This window comes from Sabethes cyaneus, chromosome 2 (assembly GCF_943734655.1).
Source record: "Sabethes cyaneus chromosome 2, idSabCyanKW18_F2, whole genome shotgun sequence".
In the NCBI taxonomy this organism is placed as follows: domain Eukaryota; kingdom Metazoa; phylum Arthropoda; class Insecta; order Diptera; family Culicidae; genus Sabethes; species Sabethes cyaneus.
In genome coordinates this window covers 156,778,450-156,800,663 of record NC_071354.1, presented here as the reverse complement: position 1 = coordinate 156,800,663, position 22,214 = coordinate 156,778,450, and the positions used below count along the sequence as shown (strand labels likewise).

The 22,214-nt window shown below is 39.6% G+C and overlaps 1 protein-coding gene across 1 annotated transcript in view; it reads right to left on the bottom strand.

Annotated features, from left to right (window-relative positions):
- Positions 1 to 10,295: 10,295 nt before the first annotated feature.
- Positions 10,296 to 22,214, bottom strand: part of LOC128738284 (roquin-1) — a 62,384-nt gene continuing 50,465 nt past the window's right edge. The window contains exon 4 of the mRNA XM_053833299.1: positions 10,296 to 18,408. Coding sequence (XP_053689274.1) covers positions 18,043 to 18,408 — 366 coding nt within the window. The 3' untranslated portion in view covers positions 10,296 to 18,042. The remainder of the gene's footprint in view (positions 18,409 to 22,214) is intronic.

Sequence of the window (22,214 nt, the reverse complement as noted above, 5' to 3'; positions counted from 1 at the left end):
AGCCATGGAGGCAATGCTATGCTTACTGCCTTTGCATCTTCATGTGAAGAAGGAAGCAGAGCTCGGCGCACTACGGTTGCAAAGGAGTAAAACCATACTCGAAGGTGACCAAATTGGTCATCTTCGCATACTTCGGGAATTCAATCTGACACCCTTAGTAGCTTCAGTCTCTGACTGCATGGAAGCCAGGCCCAATATGGACGTTCCATATGAGGTGATTGAAACAGATCGCTCAATGTGGAATAATGGAGGGCCAGATCTTCCATCTGGAACCATCTGTTTTTTTACAGATGGTTCAAAAATGGGGGCCTGCACAGGCTCCGGAGTCTACAGAGCCGGCATCAGGCAAACTATCTCATTAGGAAAGTGGCCCACCGTTTTTCAAGCAGAAGTATATGCCATATACATCTGTGCGACAATATGCTTGAAACGAAAGTACAGGCATGCGAAAATCGGTATCTTCACGGACGGCCAAGCAGCACTACTGGCTCTCAAGTCCGCCAAATGCGTGTCCAAATTAGTTTGGGAGTGCAGCACAGCATTGAGGGAACTCTCCCGCCAAAACAAAGTTTTATTACTTTGGGTGCCCGGTCACTGCGGGATCGAGGGCAATGAATTTGCTGACAACCTAGCAAGACAAGGATCAGCTCAGCAATTTATTGGTCCTGAACCGTTTCTGGGCACCTCCACATCCGCCGTAAAAGGCGAATTGATGACATGGGAAAAGCTAAAAATAGTATCCCGTTGGAATCAAACACAGGGTTGTAGGCAAGCTAAACAGTTTATCTACCCAAACCCTGCAGTAGCTAAAAAACTACTGCATTTAACTAGTAGTGAACTACGCACGATCACGGGACTCCTAACAGGACACAGCCCCGCTCTTTATCATTTAAAGAATATCGGCAAGGTATCATCTGACACCTGCCGCTTTTGTAACTCTGAACCTGAAAGTTCAGCGCATCTGCTCTGCTATTGCGGAGCTCTTGCATTATCAAGGCACAACTTCTTAGGAAGTTTCCTTCTTACTCCATATCAGGTATGGAGCCTAAATCCCAAAACGGTCATTGGCCTTATAAACCATGTAGTACCGAATTGGGGCACAGGATTACAACTATTCCGCTCAACTCCATCAATGGGTATGAGCGATCCGTAAACTGTGTACAGCAATCGGGGCCTGCCACAAAAGACGATCATTAAGACTGTCGCAGTGGCCTTTTAACCCAATGCCCTTCTGGCATACAAAAAAAAATTCCAGGACTTCCTTCTACAGATGTTCGTTGACTTTGGAAAAGTTTTTGACCAACCGAGCCGAAAACATCTATAGTAGCGAACACTGACAATCACTGACCAACAGAATTTTCATCTCAAACGTATCCGTATTGCTGTGCGCTTGCGAAACGTGGTATATGAAGGAAAAGGGTAAACCACCAGCTGTCGTCACTCTATTCTACCGCAAAAATAGTGTTCACCTCGAATTCAGCTGAAATCATACTCATCTGGTTAGGCAAAGAGGAATAAGATCTAAGAAATGTGGGGCATTCAAGAAACTGAAGATAGACAGCCTTGTAGCATTTTGGCCGTTGAAATCCTAAAAACATAAAACTATATAAACCATAAACTAAACGTCTGAAGATAAATAAAAAAAAATTGTCTCCAAAATCATTGAACTACGAATAGAATCAGTGTTTTCAATTAAAGATTAGAATCAAAACAAGTTTAGTCGAATCCAATTTATCTTCAACGTCTTATGGCAATATGTATGTAGGTAGAAGGGAAGAAAACTGTTCTTAGTTCGCTCGGAATCGAAGCTGTGTAGAATTGTTCGGAACACAGTAGATTACCTCCGACTGCTCTAGTTTGACTATTATTATAGACTTAATATAATTTCTGCAATATAGATCTTATAATTTGGATAAAGGTTCTAGACAAATTTCCGATACATTATCTAAATATACTTTAAGCTAAAATGTAAATATGATAAATATATATATTTTTCCTGTTCGCTTGAACATATTTTTCTGCATTTCTGGTATTTTGTCTATTCTCTTACCTTTCTTCATTTTGTATACAAAACAGCCAGAGAAACTCTAAAAATGTTAACTGATCATTTCATATGGTTTATATCTTTATACACTTGTTCCAAGCCAAACAGATTACAAACTGCCTCGTTTACCGCAATCAAGGATTGATGACAAGTAGGTTTTTATATTTTCTTTTCTGCTTTTTTTTTGTTCAAGTGTACGTGTATATGAAGTATGCCTTCATTTGTGTAGATTTATAGTACTATAACAGCGTATTACACTCTGTTCTCTGATATATTATATATATTAACTACGATGTTTGTTTTAAATATGTTTCCTCCATGAAACTGGAGAAAATGTGTGTTAACTCTAAATTCCACATCACAAGTTTGAAGGAAAGTTGGGAGAAAATCAAAAAAATGGACATTCTGCTAACTTGCTGTAAATGTCGCTACAGGTTTCTGTGTATAAATTGTTTCGGTCATTGTGTTTGGTTTGATTCAGTTAAATATATCTTGCTTTCATGTTTCAATTTTTAGTGTACTTGACGGTTACACAATCTGGAACTGTTGATGTATAAATTTGAATTCGATGTTACACACTGTACATTGGAAAGGTGGATTTTTGGCTCCGGTCAGGATTCTGTTATTATTTTTCCCACAGTGATTTAGGCGGATTCTGTTTGCAACTATTTTTTTATATACTGTCTTATTATTATTTTCCGTGTAAGAATCGGAAAAATGCCATTCCTCTAGTGATAGTGGGCTTCGAATAGTTTCCAATGAGTTTGAGTTTTATTATCTGATTGTAACCGTTTGCAGTAGACTGTCCTTTCGTCTGTCGCTATTGAAAACTCTATGTCTAGTCTATGTATGCTAAATTGGAGGCTAACACCTGGATGCTTTAGTGTTTTTAGACCCTAATATTTGATTTTTATTTCGCTATTACATCTATATGCTGATGATGCTCGTGAAATGCCGAGTTAAAGTCATCCGTTCTACTAGCTAGATAGTCCAACTGCAGTGGCATTTAGAATTCAATCTGTTTCATTTCATCCATATCGGCTTCCGTTCGGTTGGAAACTTGTCTGAGATGCCCGTTTCTTCCGGACGATATTGTTCTTGATTCCAGCGTTTTTCGCTGGTTACTGGTGTTTAATTATAGTATTTTCATTAAACAAAATATTGATCGCATATCTGCTAGAATTCAAATTGGTTGTCTTAAAAAATTGAAACTTAATATTTTTTATAGTTTTAATCGGTTTCTGAGTGTTTCTAGAACTTTATGATAAATGTATATATTTTAAGCAAAATAAAAATCTACTCTGTAGTATAGTGATAAAAGACATAATTCCTTTTTTGCAATTATAAATAAATGGTAGGTATCAGTAATAGATACTACGTTTATAAATTTTATTGATATATGTTAATATCATAAGTAATCAGAAAACAAACTTTTTTTTGTTTCCATTATAATAGTCGTTTTAAGGTTCCAGCAGTCATAATCGAATTTTGGGATTTTAACGGCAGTTTGCATACTGCATTCTTTCTGTTTATCTGACCGCATTTCATACAATTTTATGAACGGAAGTATTATTTAGAACATAAAAATTGCTTTTAAAACCCAAAAAATTTAATAACGACTGCCTGAACCTTAACAGCTTGTGTCATCATTCGTGACTTCTGCGGGGTTGGGATTTGAACGCGAGTCCTTAGTGTAACTGCTAGCCAGTACACCGGAATCGACCTCATAAAGATAGAGAAAGTGTTTTCTTCTGTATTGTGGGGCAAATAGGAGGGAGTTCTTTGAATGATGTGGATCGAGGTTAACAGATTCGTGACACTTGCTGACGATAGGTATGTTACAGCTCAAGAGAAATTCGAATGACAATCCACAGTGGTTTAAAATTTAAAATTTCGGAATGTTTATACTCTTTTAATGTTTGTTTATTTATTATTAAGTTTCTATCCATTCGACCTGATCGGTCTCTGATTGGACTGGAAATGATTGAATGGGGAAAAGCCAAGTTAAAGCCATTCTCACGTAGGCATAAAAACATCAATACAATTTACATTAGCATATCACATAATCTATAAACGTTATTGTCCAGTGAATAACTAACTTTAAGTTAAATACACAATATCATGGTAGCTTATCAAACATTTTAATTCGAAATCTTTTAGTAAAATTTGTTCGATGGTTCGCCAAATTAATACATGTGGTGTTCCACCTAAGAAAACGTTCGAATAAACGCCGCAATAGACACATTCCAGCGTGGCCCGTTACGACGAAGACCCGACTTTCATTGACATTTTGCTCCTACTAGCAAACAATACGTTTGTTACTAAGTCATTAAACAAGTTTTAAATTATATCTGTTAAATTTAATTTCTAACGTAGTATTTACTTTTTGATTTAGATTGTTATTTAGGTAGGTATAACAACGTACATTTCGTAACGGGATACCATCACAGAAATACCGCTTTTTCCACCATGTTTTAATATGTGTACACTTCAATGTGCTAATTATTAAACGTTCTGTATGTTGATTTTGTTGAGAACTACGTTTTCTTTGTAGTTCAATGGCTGGTAAACGGCTGAATAATGCGCACCGTCGGTGCCTTGTGCACGTGTAGGCATAAAATAGACCCTACAGTGGTTCATAGCCTCTTATTCATCAACTCCTATTCCTACCTCCTCGTGGTACCAGTCGGGATACGAGCAACTTTGGTAGAGATCGGGTAACTAATCCCGGTGGAAGCCAAGGTCGTATGCTGACAGGAAAGGAGGGCTCTTTCGAGCTTCGTTGGCCCTCCGGCGAAACAGGGGGGTGGTGTAGCAGGCTTTGCAAGCCGTCACCACAAAAAATACTAAAGCACGGAACGAAGAACAAATAAATTCTTACTGGAACAATCGGAATAGACCCACGCAAAAAAGGAACTATGGAAAAGGACTATGGATTGGAAACTCGGGACGTGGAACTGCCGATCTTTCAACTTCCAAGGGAGCACTCGAGTGCTCTCCGACGTATTGAAGAGCCGCAAGTTCGACGTCGTAGCGCTGCAGGAGGTGTGCTGGAAGAGCTCAATGGTACGTACGTTCAGAGATGGACATACCATCTACCAGAGCTGCGGCAACACACACGAGCTGGGTACATCTTCATAGTGATGGGCGAGATGCGGAAACGGGTGATTGGGTGGTGGCCAATCAATCCTCGAATGTGCAGGTTGAGAATCAAGGGCCGATTCTTCAATATAAGCATCATCAACGTGCACCGCCCTCACCTCAGAAGTACCGATGACGACAAGGATGAATTCTACGTGCAGTTGAAGAGTGAACACGACCGCTGTCCAAAACATGATATCAAGATTGTCATCGGGGATTTAAATGCTCAGGTCGGCCAGGAGGAGGAATACAAACCGGTGAAGGTTCAGTGCACACCAGCGGACCAATGAAATGGGCCTAAGACTTATCGACTTTGCCGTCTCCAAGAATATGGCCGTACGTAGTACCTTTTTCCAGCACAGAATCCATCACAAGTACACCTGGAGGTCACCAAATCAGACAGAATCACAGATCGACCACGTTTTGATCGACAGTCGGCACTTCTCAGACATCGACGTCAGATCCTATCGAAGCGCTAACGTTGACTCGGACCACTACCTAGTGATGGTTAAGATGCACCCAAGACTCTCCGTTGTGAAAAACATTCGGTACCGACGCCAGCCTCGGTTAGATCTCGCGCGGCTGAAGCAGCCAGACGTCGCCGCAAACTACGCGCATTCACTCGAAGCTGCGCTGCCGGAAGAGGACGAGCTGGACGAAGCCCCTCTCGAGGACTGCTGGAACACTATCAAAACAGCCATCAGCAGTGTAGCGGAGAGCTCCATCGGGCATGTGGCCCGGAATCAGCGGAACGAGTGGTTTGACGATGAATATAGGAGGGTGATGGATGAAGAGAACGCTGCGCTGGCGGCCAAGATGCGCAGTGCCACACGTCAGAACGTGGAAAGACACAAACAGAAGAAGATGCAGCGAAACCAAATCTTTCGGGAGAAAAAGCGCTACCTGGAAGAGCAGGAATATGCAGAGTTGGAGCGGCTGCATCGTTTTCAGGAAACGTGAAAGTTCTACCAGAAACTGAACGGATCCCGCATAGGCTTTGTGCAGCGAGCCGAAACGTGTCGGGATAAGACAGGCAGTATTCTGACGGACGATCGTGAGGTGAGCGAAAGGTGGAAGCAGCACTTCGACGAACACCTGAATGGCGCCCAGGCGGAGAACCAAGGCGGCGGGGAAAGCGATTTCGACGGTGCAACAAACGGGGAAAAGGTGCTAGCCCCAACGATAGGCGAAGTTAAGGAGGCCATCATGCAGCTAAAGAACAACAAGTCAGCTGGAAAAAAAGGTATCGGAGCGGAGCTTATTGAAATGGGACTAGAAAAGCTGGCCATTTGTCTGCACCGACTAATTTCTAAAATTTGAGATACGAAACAGCTACCGGAGGAGTGGAAAGATGGGGCTATCTGCCCGATCTATAAAAAGGGTGACAAGTTGGACTGTGAGAACTATCGAGCGATCACCGTTCTCAATGCCGCCTTTAAAGTGCTGTCCCAAATCTTTTTCCGCCGTCTATCACCAATTGCGAATAGATTTGTGGGAACTTATCAAGCCGGCTTCGTCGAAGGTCGGTCTACAACGGATCAAATATTTACACTGCGGCAAATCCTCCAAAAGGGCCGTGAATACAGAGTTCCCACGCATCATTTATTCGTTGACTTCAAAGCCGCGTATGATACCATCGACCGCAAAGAGCTATGGAAAACCATGGACAAGAACAGCTTCCCCAGGAAGCTCATCAAACTGATTAAATCTACGATGGATGGAACAATTGGTACACAGTGCTGTGTTCGGATTTCGGGTGGATTGTCAAGTTCATTCGAATCACACAGAGGGCTTCGTCAAGGTGATGGTCTTTCATGCCTGCTGTTCAATATAGCACTACAAGGTGTTATGAACCGAGCGGATATTAACACGCGGGGCACGATATTCAACAAATCTAGTCAATTCGTCTGCTTTGCCGATGACATGGATATTATCGGCAGAACAACTGTGGCGGTGGCTGAACAGTACACCAGACTAAAGCGCGAAGCAGAAAAGATTGGGTTAAAGATAAATACGTCTAAAACAAATTACGTGCTGGCCAGCGGAACCGAGGCCGAACGACGCCGCTTGGGCAGTAGTATATCGATCGACGGCAATGATTTTGAGGTAGTCGACGAATTTGTCTACCTTGGCTCACTGGTAACGGCGGACAATGATACCAGCCGTGAGATCCCCGTACAAAGTGCACCCTGTACAAAACGCTTATTAGACCGGTTGTTCTCTACGGGCATGGAATATAGACTGCTCGAAGAGGACCTGCGAGTGCTCGGAGTTTTCGAACGACGAGTGCTAAGAACGATCTAGGGTATGAAACGGGGAAGGCAAATGAGGAGCGTCCAATATAGCTCTAGCTATCCCAAGCCCCTACCTAGCGCCTCCACGTGACCATACCCGGTAATGCTCTATTGAGTAGCCAAGCTAAGCAGGTGCGATACTGGGTGGTTCTCGTCTGCCTGATCTCAAAATCGAGGTTTTGAGCAGACGGCGGGTCACACGACCTTGATAATAGGTAAGCATAAAATAAGTTATTTTATTTATTTTTTTCGTTTTAGCTTATGAAGCACCTCCTGCTATATAAAACTTTGGCCAATACGAGTGTCAATACTGCACATGGATATTGGATACCAGAAGAAAAAATTAAATTAATTATTAGAAGCACTTATGGAGACTAAAAGGACGCAACTCTATCCCATTCGAAGGACTGCTGGTGAGATTGTTCTATTTTTATCCATATATACCACATTTCATAAATAAACTAGAATGGGGAAGAGGGAGGGACCATCAGAGCACTTGTTTGAAGCGGTGGGCCTAGGGAAAGTGAAACAGTCAACTTTCTAGGGTTAATCTTGGCCCGATTAACAACACATCGTAGATAATGAGCGGGCTCTTCTCCCCACCTGCTGGAGTCATTCTGCATTAAGACGGTTTATTCAACGATTGACTCAGGCGACTTAGCCCTTGGAAGGAGATTCTCTAAATCCCTGGTACGTGTAAGTGATGTTGCTTATCGACCAATTCCCTTTTGGCCCTTCCTACAAGAGTTGGGAAGCATGACCAATCGTTGAATATCTTCAACTGTTTTTGACATGATAGGCTCATTGCTATGAACGGATGTTCTGCTAAGGCAGGTGGAAGTACCATATATTCATATATCATGTTCAAGAGTGCTAAGAATGATCTTCGGCGGCATACAGGAGAACGGAGTATGGAGGCGGAGGATGAACCATGAACTCGCACAGCTTTATGGCGAACCCAGTATCCAGAAGGTGGCTAAAGCTGGACGGATACGATGGGCAGGGCATGTTGCAAGAATGCCGGACAACTACCCTGCAAAGATGGTGTTCGCCTCAAATCCGGTAGGAAAAAGACGACCAGGAGCGCAGCGAGCAAGATGGTTAGACCAGGTGGAGCGAGATCTGGCGGAGAGTACTCGGTGTCCGAGGAATTGGAGAGCGATAGCCCTCAACCGAGTTACATGGAGAAACTTTGTTCAACAGGCTTTGTCTTAGGACGGCAAGCCACCTAAGTAAGTAAGTAGTAAATATATGAAGATGAAAATTAAATCGGTGATTCTGCTTATCAAAAGATATATTAGTGGTAAAATTCGGTAAAGTTTTTCATTTGAACATTTCAACCTTTAGTTTCATTTTCCAAAAAAAAGCAAAACTATTAGCTCGATAAATTAAGTGAATATTCCATTATCCAATCATCAGTGCACAGTAAATGTTTGAAAATGTACACTATCTCTAGAGACCCACTGGGTTCAGGAAATCAACCTTTTAAACCACTGTGTAATTGCTCACTTGTCTAGTTGTTTTCGAATTTCCTCGACAACAATTCGCATTGAAAAACTAAAATCCGCTGTTGTGGTTGTTGCATGTAATATCTTAGGTATTTGGAACAATGTAGAGTTGAAATATTATTGTCTAACAGGTAAAGTAGATGTTGGTGAAGCTTACTAGGTAGTACATCAAGAACAAGATTTCTCAGGGACACCGGAACTGTTCACGACTGCCGTATGTTAAACTTTTTACTATCAAAAAGACTAGTTTAGCACATGTTCCGGCAACCCTGGGTGGCATTTAGGGGGTGGAAAAACGGTGAAAACTGTTGGAACTGTTGATAGAGAAAAGGACCGTGTTTTTCGGACCCATTCAGCAAGATATGGGGAATAAACTAGTTTAAACGGGATAGATATGTGTTAGGACTAGATAGGAAAGAAAGTAGAGGAAGATTACGAAGCAACGCTCTGGCGCGTTGTCAATAGATTTTCCTAGTTTAGTTAGATAAGCGTAAGTTATAGGAAACGTTAAAAGATGCTATTTTTTTGTTTTGTTTTTTCTTGTTTCCAATCATGTTACAATGTAACAGGTTTCTCTTAGAAGCGATTCAACAATGTAGAAAAAGGTAATATGAAATATAATTTTCTCTTACGATGTACGTGTCGTGTTAATAAACTTTACGTTTATGCTAATAAATTTTTATCTCGCATTTTGTTCCACATTTCAGTTTAAAAGCAGTCATCGATAATATGTATAAAAGTGAGTTTTTTTTGTAAGTGTTCTTTAGGCTTCAGCAACGGGCTTTTCAAAACGGATTTGACAACGATATTTTCTTCTCGCTAGTGATTTTAATATTTCTGGCTTTTTATCTTTTTCTTCATTTATACGCGTGATTAGCAAAATGTTAACAAACAACAATTACAATTAAGCTAGAGGTTATTTACACTTTTTTATATATTGTTTTTATTTAATTCTTAGAATATTTTGGTTCTACCACATTGTCCTACAGACATTTGTTTAGTATGCTGCATATATTTATTTTATTATTTTAATGGTTAGAACTAGCTGTTTATTGATAATGTTATGTAGTTATCGTTATGGATCATGCGAAAATGCATCTCATAGTTTATTTATGAATAAAACATGCTACGATAGTAGCTTTCATCTTATACCTTACATCTTTTCAATGTCATTTTTGGACTATGGTAAATGATAAAAACCTACTTACCCATAATATATCTAAAAACCATTAAAATGATACTTCTAAAAAGGATGTTCGGATAATTTACTCTCAGACAGAGTGATAATGAAAAACAAACAACAACGGAAACATTCCAACAAATAGAAAATATATTATTAGTAATAAACATAATAATAATAGCAATATTTTAAAGAAAAGATAAATCAAAATTAGTTTGCATTATTTTTTGTTTTTGCTAGCCGCTTCCTCATCCTATCTATTGATTGATTCGCCAACTTAGAAATTTACTTTTGCAGCTAAATTATATAACTATAATAGATCCAAACGAATTATGGAACAAAAATGTAAACAGTCCAAACTCCATCAACTGCGGTTGTTTCTGCTGTTCGCAGTTTGTTTGTTTCCTCAAAAGTAATTAATGGTTGCACATGAAAAAATAAGCTAGCTAGAGAAGAATGTTTAAAAAATCTCGTTTCTCAACAGTAGTTTGTCACTCAGAATTGGTAAACCTCTTACAATTTGGAGCAAGTATGAAGGGAAACTTTGCCTTTATTTTCTACTAATAATCCTATCGACAAAATGAACAAAAATAATGCCATTTTTGTTGCTTCGGAACAACTGTGACGGCAAATTATACTGACTTTACGCCAAATCAAACTAACTGGAAATCGAAAAAAGTTAGGATTTTCTAAAATGTATGAGTGTTAGAGTGTTTTGATCAGTTTGTATATGTATATTACTGTATTGTAAGGAGGCACAACTTTTAAGGGTTCGTCTGAACATAACATCTGGGGAAATTGCAAATTTATTTAATGTGTAAGTTCATCCGGTTTGGTTCGGCACGAACTAGGTCTTTTCACCTCTTCTAAACAGCATTTTTCGCGTAACTTTTCAAAAGGACCTAAGTAACACTGAGAGACTCTCTTTGGCGTCCCTCTCTTCTGATATTACGGCGACATGAATGCATTCCAACAAAAAAAAATCCTCACGTTTAGCTAGATAATGACGCTAGCAACCGATTCATGCAAAGCTGGTGTTTTAAAGTGCATCTGCATTACCGTGGGAGGTGAAAGAGAAGAGGCACGAAGAGAATCTCTCATTGTTACTGAGGTCCGTTTAAAAAGTTACGCGAGATTTCATGCAAAAGTACCAGCGGATAAAGTTTGGGAACTTTGCACAATTTCGCAGCAATGTTATTTCTCATTAATGGATGCAGCGCGTCGTTCTTTCAATGAAGATAGCATTCTTAAAAACGATTAAATCGACTTAATCGATTCGAGAGTAAAGTAAATTCGAACAATGCTTCCAAGGTTTCTGGGTGAAAATAAACTGTTTGCTTTATTTGTACAGAAGCAATTCTATGCAAACTCTTCTTGACAAAAATTCATTTTTTTTCGAACTAGTAAGTGTCAAGAGCGGCGGTATGAGCGGCTCAAAACGGTGTCTGAACTCCATGTTAGAGGCGACCCATCATCGTCCTCGCTGTTTGTGTGAGGCTCTATACTCTTCAAGGGCCTGTTCTTCAACATAAGCATAAGCAACGTGCTACAACTCTCACCTCGAAAGTCGCGATGATAACGAAGAGGAATTTTACGCGCATTTAGAGGGTGCAACTAAGACTGGTGAACTTTGTCACCTCCTGCAGAGTGGCTACAAATTAAAGCGGAAAAAAGCCGGGAATGCGAACCTGAATTCGAGATTGCTCTAAATCGGAAATTTACGAATTTACGCTCAAACGTTCAAGCTGTGTTCATTGCTAGAATTGTATTGGGATTGACAACCATGGCATCATGAGCTATCTGCATGTCGACGCACCCGAATACAATCTTCGTATCTATCAGAGATAACTTGGTTTATAAGTAGTCACCCTGACCGGCGATGCGAGCCAGATCTCGTTAGACTGTGGCAGGGAAACAGAATTTTCCGAGCGGATGCGGGCCCGATCGTTATGTAGAATAGAGGCGAATGTCTTATCACGGAACCAGTAAGCATATTGAGACCTCTTTTTCATTGAAACTCGACAATTTTTGAGCAATTTTAAAACTCGGGCATCACCAATTAGGTATTTTCTCTTGAAAATTTGTGTAGAAGTAGTTTAGAGTGTATTATTTACATCGTATTTTTGTCGCTGTCAGTTTTTCGAAAATTGGAAAAATGGCGTCACCCGAAGAGCAACGTTGCGAATTGATTTTGCGCAAGGACTTGGAAAATCCTCAACTCTCATCGGGACATTGGGAAACAACTCGGAATCGTGCATCGTTTTTTCCGTGATGCAATTTGATGTGGGACACCCTATATCTCATGAAGGCTTTGTGCCGCGAACCGAAATGTGTCGTGATAAGAATGGAGGTATCCTGACGGACGATCGTCACCGTGACCGAAAGATGGATGTTGTACTTTGACAAGTACCTGAATGGCTCCCATACAGAGCACCAAGGCGACCGATTGAACGTTGCGGCTAGCTTCAACCATAGATGAAGTTAAGGACGCTATCCAGCAGCTGAAGGATGATAAATCTATTGGGAAGGATGGCGTCCGAGCGGCGCTTATTAGGAAGAGCCCGGAAAAGCTGGCCACTTGCCTGCACCACCTGGTTGTAAAAATTTGAGGTACATAACAGCAAATGGAAAGCTGGCCGAATTTCGGTATATTTATAAAGTTATACGCGACCCGATTTTGTTAAGTAATTCAACTGAGTCGACCGTTAAAAAGTGAGAGAACTCAACCGTCAGCAAATTGCACCTAAACTTGCGTTGTTTTGAGCCGCTATGCTTCCGTTCTTCTTGCCCTCGACACTCGACAGTGATTGAGTCCAGTCGAGTTGTTCGACATGACGTACGTAATAGGGCCCTATCTGTCCGATCTGCAAAGGTAACAAGCTGGACTGTGGGAACTATCATGCGATCACCGTTCTCAATGTACCGTGCTTTTCCAAATTATTTGCCGAATCTCACTAATTGCGAACAGATTTGTAGGAAGTTGTCAAGTCGGCATCTTTGTTGAAAGACGATCAATAATGGACCGAATTGTTGCGCTATGGAAAAATTTCGGGAGTACAATTTGCAAACTCATTATCTGTTTGTCGACTTTAAGGCGGCGTATGATGCAGTCAAACGAAATGAGCTGTGGCAAATAATGCTCGAGCACTAATTTTCCGACAAAACTAATTAAGCTGATTCGTACGACGTGTATTGGTTAAAATCATGCGTCAGAATATCGGGTCGCTTTCGTGACGTCGCGATGGATGGACTGAAGCGAAGGGATGCACTCTAACTCTATTCAACATTGTCTTGAAAGGTGCAATACGAAGAGCAAATTGCGGAAAGGAACGGTACTGCGGATGACGTCGATATCATCGGAATCAACCGTAGATTAGCGGGATTTGCCATTAGCACGTAGCAGGAGATGTAGGAGTTAACCAATGACCAAGAGAACGTCCTTCGGCTGTACGCCGCCGCAGAACAGAGTATGGAAGTGAAAAATTAACCATGATCTTGAGCAACTCCACGGCGAATCCAGCAGGTAGCTGGACAAATACCGTGGGTAGGGCATGTTATTCTTACAACATTTCCCGAACATTTACCCGAGGAAGATGGTGTTTGCTTCTAATCCGGTAGGATAATTAGAAGCACAACCAGCGAGAAAGATAATCAGACCAAATGGAGCGAGATTAGGCGGCGCCCAAGGAATTGAAGAGCGGCAGTCAACAAATGTTCATCCGACTATGTCGTAAGGCGGAAAGCCAATTGTAGAAAGAAATTGGTAAACTTCTCAGTCGCCAATCAATTTTGTCTAGTTCAATTTTGATTTATTTTACGTACAATATTCAACTGTAAATTCAGTGTTTATCTAAACTAAAATTTGTTTTGCAATTTAAAGCAAGAAAAAAAATACAAACGAAAGCGCGCTATTGTTCCCATAACGCATAAAGAGGCGCATTTTTTTCGAACTAAGTTGTGCCGAACCCCGTGTGTATGTGTAAAGTGTGAAGGTGTACGCGGGCGGGGTGCTGCATTTGCATGAAATCCCTTTCACCACCCCAGGTTCAATCGCTAGTTAGTTTTTGGCTGCATTTGTTTTTTTTGTTGATTTTGAAAAGATGTAAGTTTGAGTTTGTTATTTTGTTTTGTTTGTTGGTTCATTTAAAAAGGATACTCTTATGTTTGTCTGATTTGTTCTTCTTTTTTTACAATCTGCTATGCATTTTTGTTTGCCCTTATCATGCTTTATATCAAATGTTAACTGTTTTTTTGTAATCCTAGTATATATTCAAATGTATATAGTTTCATATATTTCTTTTGTTTGTTCTTGACTTCAATGATGATCAAAAATGCTCACACATAGGCGTTAAATGTATAACCTTAACCATTATCGCTCTTGTTTTTTTTTATTTAAATGATGTTTTAACATTTTAAATTGTTGAATTTAGCATTATTTTTATTTTTTACTTTAAATTTAAAGATCGAAATGTTTTAGTTATGTTATAGCATCCAGTAGTAATGTTTCCATTTTTAGTAGATACCTTTACGTTATGTTCAAAGATTTTAATAATATGTAAGATATTCCATTTCAATGAAATGCTTCTCATACAGATTCTCCATCATTAGTACATTGAAGGTTATTTCACCATTTGCGGTAGGGTATTGATTGGAATCGAACTCGGTTCATGTTTTTAGTAATAGCTTTTTTATATCCATTATTGTTTCTTATTTTACGTCGTGAGCAATGCGCTCCGTTTCCTCAGTTTGCCTGCATTCCAATATTAACTCGTCTCGAAGGCAATTGGATAGCAGTGGATTTTACGTCCCGCTTTCAGTGTAATCTTGACGTTGATATACTCCATTATTTTATAATAAACATAAATAATAATGAATGTAATACATACACTCATAATGAACCCATTGGGTTTAAGTAAAACTGCACCACGGTCACTTTATCCGTTTCGGTGGAAGGAGTACTTGTGAATGTGTTTATGTAATTGCAATTGGAGGTAAGCCTTCAGCACATTTAAACACATTCTTAATATAAGAATGTTTCAAGTCAGTCATGTTTATTGAACACAAGTCATAGAATATTCTAAAAGTTATAATTTTACACTTCAGCGAGAATTGCACGCACTAAAATAATAATAATAAAAAAATCACTCGTATTCAAACAGTTCGAATGAACGCTGTCTTCTAATAAGGAATTATTTGAGAATCAAATCGTATTAGCCTATGTATCATAAAGGACCGAAAGTTTTATAAAAACTCATCCAAAATGTGGTTTTTGCCAAACAACTGAACAATGGTTAGTAGAAGTAAATATAAGAAAATTTAGATAAATATCTTTAAACAACATATGCTAATTAAATAATGTTACTGAATCCGCGTTACTGGCACAACTGGGTACCAAATACTAATAATTCAAGTTCCTTTTTGTTACTTTCCATTCTCAATTGCAACACAAAAACATGCCCCAAATCCCCGCAGCCACGCCGCAAACGGCAAGCACCGTGATTCAACAGCCAAAATAGTTTGTCATTTTGCGATAGCTTTTCTGTATTATGCAGCTTGTTTTTTTTTCGCTCGCTCGCGATATCTACCGATACCAATTCGCAGCAACTACTGCACACTATTTCCATTAGACATAAAACACACGTGCAATAGAATTCGACGAGCATTTCTAATGTAACTATTATGCAGTCCGCACGTACCACTACGTAGTTCGATCATTTTTGTTCGCATTTTAACAGATTCTTGCAGTATTTGTCTACAGATGTGTGTGGTTTGTTTGTCTGCAAAGAATACTCATTCACATTCCAGTAGCTTGATAACTTTCACCTACTCCAGTAAATTTTATTGCCTTTGCTTGGCTCAGTATTGTTAATAAACGAAACAAATATGCGTATTCCACTGTATAGTACGATTTCTTTTCTAGTATATAATCTTGCCTTTTTCCTATCAGTAATAAAAAATTATTGTTTGTTTCACTACACTTCTGCAATCGGGTTCAAAACCAAGTTGGCGGCAAACGCAACGGTTGTGGGTATTTGTTTTAATCATTTTCAATATACAATCTCTTCTATAACAAGAAACGTTTCAATCTCAATGTTTTTGCCTTTTTACTTAGATATCCCTACACTTGTTAACCTTCGATTGTTATCTATACATTTCACCAAACTGTTTAGCATCAAACACCAGAAAACAATTGAAATAATCTATTTTAACTATACAGCAACCAGTACTCATTCGGTTGAAAACTTTTACTGCACAATGGACGTTTGAGTTTTCCGGCTGATTGTTTTACTCGACCTAGGCGTAAGCGCCGGTTGGCACAAAATCAACCAGCCAAATTTGTTCAGTAAAGCCATCCATTCTTCTTGCGTTTTCTATTGTGAATATAAATGGAAAACAAATTTTCACTGAGTTTGCTCTAAAACAGAATGTACAACTAACTATATTTTCATTTACAGTAACATTGACTATGATAAACAGTGACGGTAAGTAATTTTGTTGCTGCAAACTATACGCGCTAAAATATATATTCTTTTCCATAATTAATATTTTTTTATAAAACATAGTTTTACTCTTGCTTTCACACAAACCGTTACGGTAATATGTAAAAATAGTATCATATAAAAGAATTACACATAAAATATCGAGTAAAAGTATCGCGAAACGAAAGCAACAATTGTAATTATTCCGTTTGAAAAGTGTTTGATTAAAACAGGTTAATATAATTTGCTAATATGTAAATATTTGATTATTGAACGAAATATAATTCTGAATTATATTTCCGTTACTTTCAGAAAAAACGAGAAATGAGCTAAAACACCGAATATATAATATAAAACGCGCTCTCTAAGTAACTCCTCGATTTATCATCGTACGATAACCCCAAAGTGTGTCCTATAGCAAAAAATTTCGATTTAGAATATTGTTTGTGAATATGAATAGCAGTAAGAATGATAATAATAATTACAACGAACGAATAGCGTATAGTGATAATATTTGCAATATAAACGTTAATAAATAGATTTTAATTTGCAACATAACCATCAATAATATTATAATGAATCACCTTTTCCGGTTCTCTATCACGCTGTCAGTTGCTTTGCTCCTTTTCTTTTTCATATTGTTTGTTTGTTTTTTCTTTCACTAGAATTCAATATATCTTCAATATACTTTGACCTATCTCTTTAACGACAGCGTACATTCTATGGTGTATATACTAGCTAAACCGCGCTAAATTAGTTACACATACGCTGAAGTGTCCATTGTTCTTTGACACGAACCATGCTTTCATGTTTGTGGTTGTTGTTATTGTTGATGATGTTGTTGTCTAAATAGCAGTTTTGTTTCGATCCGAAAAATATCTTCTAAAACACATATTTTTTCTGCAAATCAGAAAATTATCTAAAAAAGCACATCGCTTCCGTATCTAAGCGCTTCCTTCGTGTTATCTCATCCAGTTTTTCTCGTCTCAGTACCTTCGTTTTCATTCGCAGCCGGGTTTTTTTTACTTTTCATACGAACTGATTTACGATTAATTACGTTAACGTTACGCGCAATCTTCCGGTCATCCGGATAATTCGGAACGTTTCCACTTGAATAATTTTTTTAAAATTGGTATCGTTCATTCATTTCATTTAATGAAATATAACACTGCTGATTATTTCGTCAGATTTTACCTATCCAGGAGTGTGTAAGCTTTATCTCCCAGCTTACGCTCTAGCTACGCCTACAATTTACATAGGAGATATTGATCACATTCAGTCAAAGTACGCGCGCGCGCGTTTGTGTGTACGTGTAAGTGTGTGTGTTAGTGTATTCTTGTGTACAATTCTTTACTTCTTTTTTACAATTATGAGTGTATAAGCACGCGCATTTGACTCACACTCCCGTCTCGTCCAACTCTAACTCAGACTCAAGACGGAGAGCCAGTTCACGCATGTCGTCCGCGATTCCTGCTTCGTAGGAATCTTCATTGTTGCTGCTACTACTATTATTGTTACCGATGCTACTGTTTGATGTACTGCTGTTCTGGATCGTATTGTTACCGCGGCTGTTGTTACTGTTGCTGCCCATGTTATGTCCCCCAACTACAACCAGATCGTTGCCTTCGGTCGAAGGTTTCAACCCGGACAGATCCAGTAGATTGTTCCAAAGCGGGGATACTGCGGCATCGGCTGTTGCAGATGATGTCGGTCCTGCTAGCACTCCCGATACGGGTGACAAACCGGCCATAGCATGCTGAGCCTGTAGTGAGGAGATTCAGAAATTAACAACGTTATCAATTACTTGAATCTTTCAGTTACAATTATTCACAGCTTGGGGTGTTATCGATCTTTGCATTTTGCGCTCTTTCCATAATTGTAGTAGAAAACAGAGGACTATATGAAATGGCATACGTCCGGCAGCATATGACTTCAAAAGCGAAGGATTCCAGGCACTCATGTTGTGCTTACAATAAAACGCCAGGCCAACGAGGAAAGGAATGCCAAACACCGAAAAATGACCAGGAATCGAGAAGAAGGTGGTGCTCAGTTAAAAACCAGCGCGGGAAGAAGAAGGAATATGTCGGGAGCAAACACTGCCCGCACGAAGGCGGGCCACGCCTATTGAGGCGTGTGTGATCCGATGAGCGAGTGCCGAAACGAAAGGTGCAATTTTCAACTGATCAACTCTAAAGCTTCGCGGAAAACTTCGACGTTATTATTACAAATCTTAAGGGCTTGGAAATTTACACTAAAATCAATACTTTCAAACCACATATATGATAAGTAGAGGCTCATGAGAAAATAATCTTTGCGGAAAGGAGAAACAGTTCTTTGGATGCACAAAACTCCAGAAATTGCAGTATTGCGGGAAATCTGTCGCAAACGCTAGGTGTGAGGATCCATGGCGGCGAGACCCAATTTTACCAGTGTGGCACGAGTTCTGAATGGGTTTTGCAGTGATTGGCAGAATGTAGGATCGCGTGATAGACTGGTATGTGATCAACAAGATGATGTGTATGTTGAGGATACAAGGCCGTTTCTTCAACTACACCATCATAAACGTGAACGTGCAAGAAACGAAACGAAAGTTAACCGAGGAGTGCCGTCTGCCTACAAACGATAAAAGCGTGCAGGCTTTGGAACTCAGAGAGATGCGGCGAGAAATCGTTCAGCAGAAGAACAGAGCCGCCGGAAAGGACCGACTTCTGGCAGACCTCTACAAAAATGGCAAAGAACCACTAGCAACTGCACTGGATAATTTCTAGGATTTGCGAGAAGGAGAAACTACCGAAGGAATGCATGTAAGGTATGGGTTGTCCCATCTATAAAAAGGGCGGTCGGCTCAATTGCTGTAGTTACCGCGGCATTACTCTGACCAACCGCCGCCTACAAGGTGTTCTCCCAGATTTTGTAGCGTTTGTAGCGGCCCGCACTACTGTGGATCAAATTTTCACTTCGATAAATCCTCCAGAGATGTCAGGAGTACAACGTGCCAACGCATCATATTTTGGAGGATTTCAGGGCAACATACAATACAGTCGAGCGCGAACGGGTATGGCAGATAATTCACGAGAAGGGCTTTCTGGACAAACTGACGCGGCTGATCAAAGCTACCCTGGCGCTAGTGATATGCTACGTGCGTGTTTTGGGGGACACTCTCGAGTCCCTGCAAATCGCCCAGAGGGTTGCGACAAGGGTCTGAACTTTCCTGTATGTTATTCAACATCGCTATTGAAGGTGTGATTCGGCGAGCGGACATCGAAATAAAAGGAACGATCTTCAGCAACAGTAGTCAACCTCTAACCTTCACCGACGACCTCGACATCATTACTAGAAACCTTGGGACAGTGGATGAAATCAACGCCAGACTAAAAGCGGAGGCTAGAAGGATTACAATTTTAACAAATCAATCCGTCCGTGTATTGGAAAAAATCAACAACGAAGCAAACAGACTGACGGCGGAGATGCTCCACATCAAATTACGAGAGCAGAGAGCGGTGAATCTACAGTGAGATGCGGCTAGTTTCTCCAACGCATACAACGGATTGGTAAACCAAATCAGATCACTTAGACGCTGAAACAGTGAACCGGCAACGGTAACAAATGGTTTGAATTTGAATTTAAATGTTTATAACTTGTTGTAAGTGAATGTTGTAACTTGAATTTTATGCCAGATTATTATTTGTACCTTTTTTTTAAATAAATTAGTTCTGAGGATGGTTGAAAAGAGTAAGCTGAAACGTTAACGATAAGTTATAATTTAATGATTTCATCGAGAAAAATCAATTTAAATCCGAAAAGAATAACGTACGGTGATTAAAAAAGACCACAAAGCTATATAATATACAAAACGCGACTGTAACTTTGCTTACGGAAGACTTACGTGCACTTGCCGTATTTGAGTGAAAGGTATTGAAAGTTATTTTTGGCAAAGTACAAACGGAAATTCTCAGGGTACAGTAGGTGAAACTTGGGAAACTTTGGTAGCCGGCCATGTCGCAAGGATGTCGGAAGACTGTGCAGTGAAATCCGTTCGTCTTTCGAGACGGTGAGGTAAGTATGAATCAACATTGAGATACATGGAACTTCTGTTGTTTTTTTTTATTTTGATTAAAGCAGAGGAGCGTTTGGTGCGAAAAATGTTAGACTGAATACTGGGAAAGTTTCGATCTGCGGCTAAAAATATTGGGTTAGTTTGTGGCAGTGGGACTCCAACCCACCATTTCTCGATTAGTACTCGAGTGCTTTACGCATTTAAACTATACCACACCCATGTATTAATTAGTTTCAGATCTAGTTTTGTCCTTACCAGTCCAAGCATTCCATCCATCCATCCAATCGAAATTGTGGGTTGGAGTCCCACTGCCACAAACTAACCAATATTTTTAGCCGTAGATCGAAACTTTCCCAGTATTCAGTCTAACATTTTTCGCCCCAAACGCTACTCTGCCTTAATCAAAATAGAGTGTAGGGTAGCACGGGGCAAGATGCACACCTTAAGCTCACTATCAATATATCCGAAGAAATCTACAGCAAAGGGCTCAAAACCCTCGCTACTTTATCTTTTACAGTCTTTTCTATAACCTGTATGCATATTGGGTGCTAAAAGTTATAACGCATATCAACTATTCACGAGCAAAAATTCATCGATTTTTGGGAATTTTTCTAACCTGCGGGGCAAGATGACCACCCTTGCGAGGCAAGATGACCATCCTTTCCAAAAGCTATTAAACCTTCATTGTTTTTCACGTATAATCCAAATAATAAATATTATGGATTCAAGCTGCTCATAAACTACATACTTTAAACATTATTTAAATAATTTGGAGTGTTTAGTTAACCATAAAAAAGTTGTTAATTGAATGTACGTATTCCTCTGTGGTCATTATTAGACAGAAATATGTTAAACAATGTATTTTTATCGAAAACAAATAAATTTGCATGTTTATTCCGTTACAAATATTTTATGCAGCGATTGTTGCTGATTGAAGGTTATGGTTATGCAATTCAGGGTAGCAATCTTGGTCTATAAAGCGATGCGCATTTTGCCCCGCGAGTAGATGCATTTTTTAAAAGCAATTTGTAGTAAATACATTATCTGCATAATTGCGGTAATATCAACACCTGATTCATTACTAAAATCAATGCCACGATTACTCATCTTGCTCCGGGTGGGCATCTTGCCCCTTCCTACCCTACGTTTAACCGCGAAAAAGTCAGTAACAGTAAAACAGTAACAGTCCTGAACTAGGATAGGACGTGACAACTGGCTTCTTTGTCTTCTTTTCAGCAAACTTTGGATACTGTTCCCATGTTGCCTAGCAGTTTTAGCGGAAGTTATGGATATGATGTTTTTGACAACACTGCTGGGTGTCCTTTTGGTGTTTTCTCATGCGTGCAAAGCAGTCTAATTCGGCCAATGAGCGGCTGGTCTAAAATGGCCTAAAAATCTACTACAAGTTGACACGTCCAGTCACATCTCGTCTCAGTACTGCCTTCCGGCTTTATTCCATCAATTGATAGAGAAAGTATAATCCTGAGATTTGTTCACTAAGCAAATCTCAC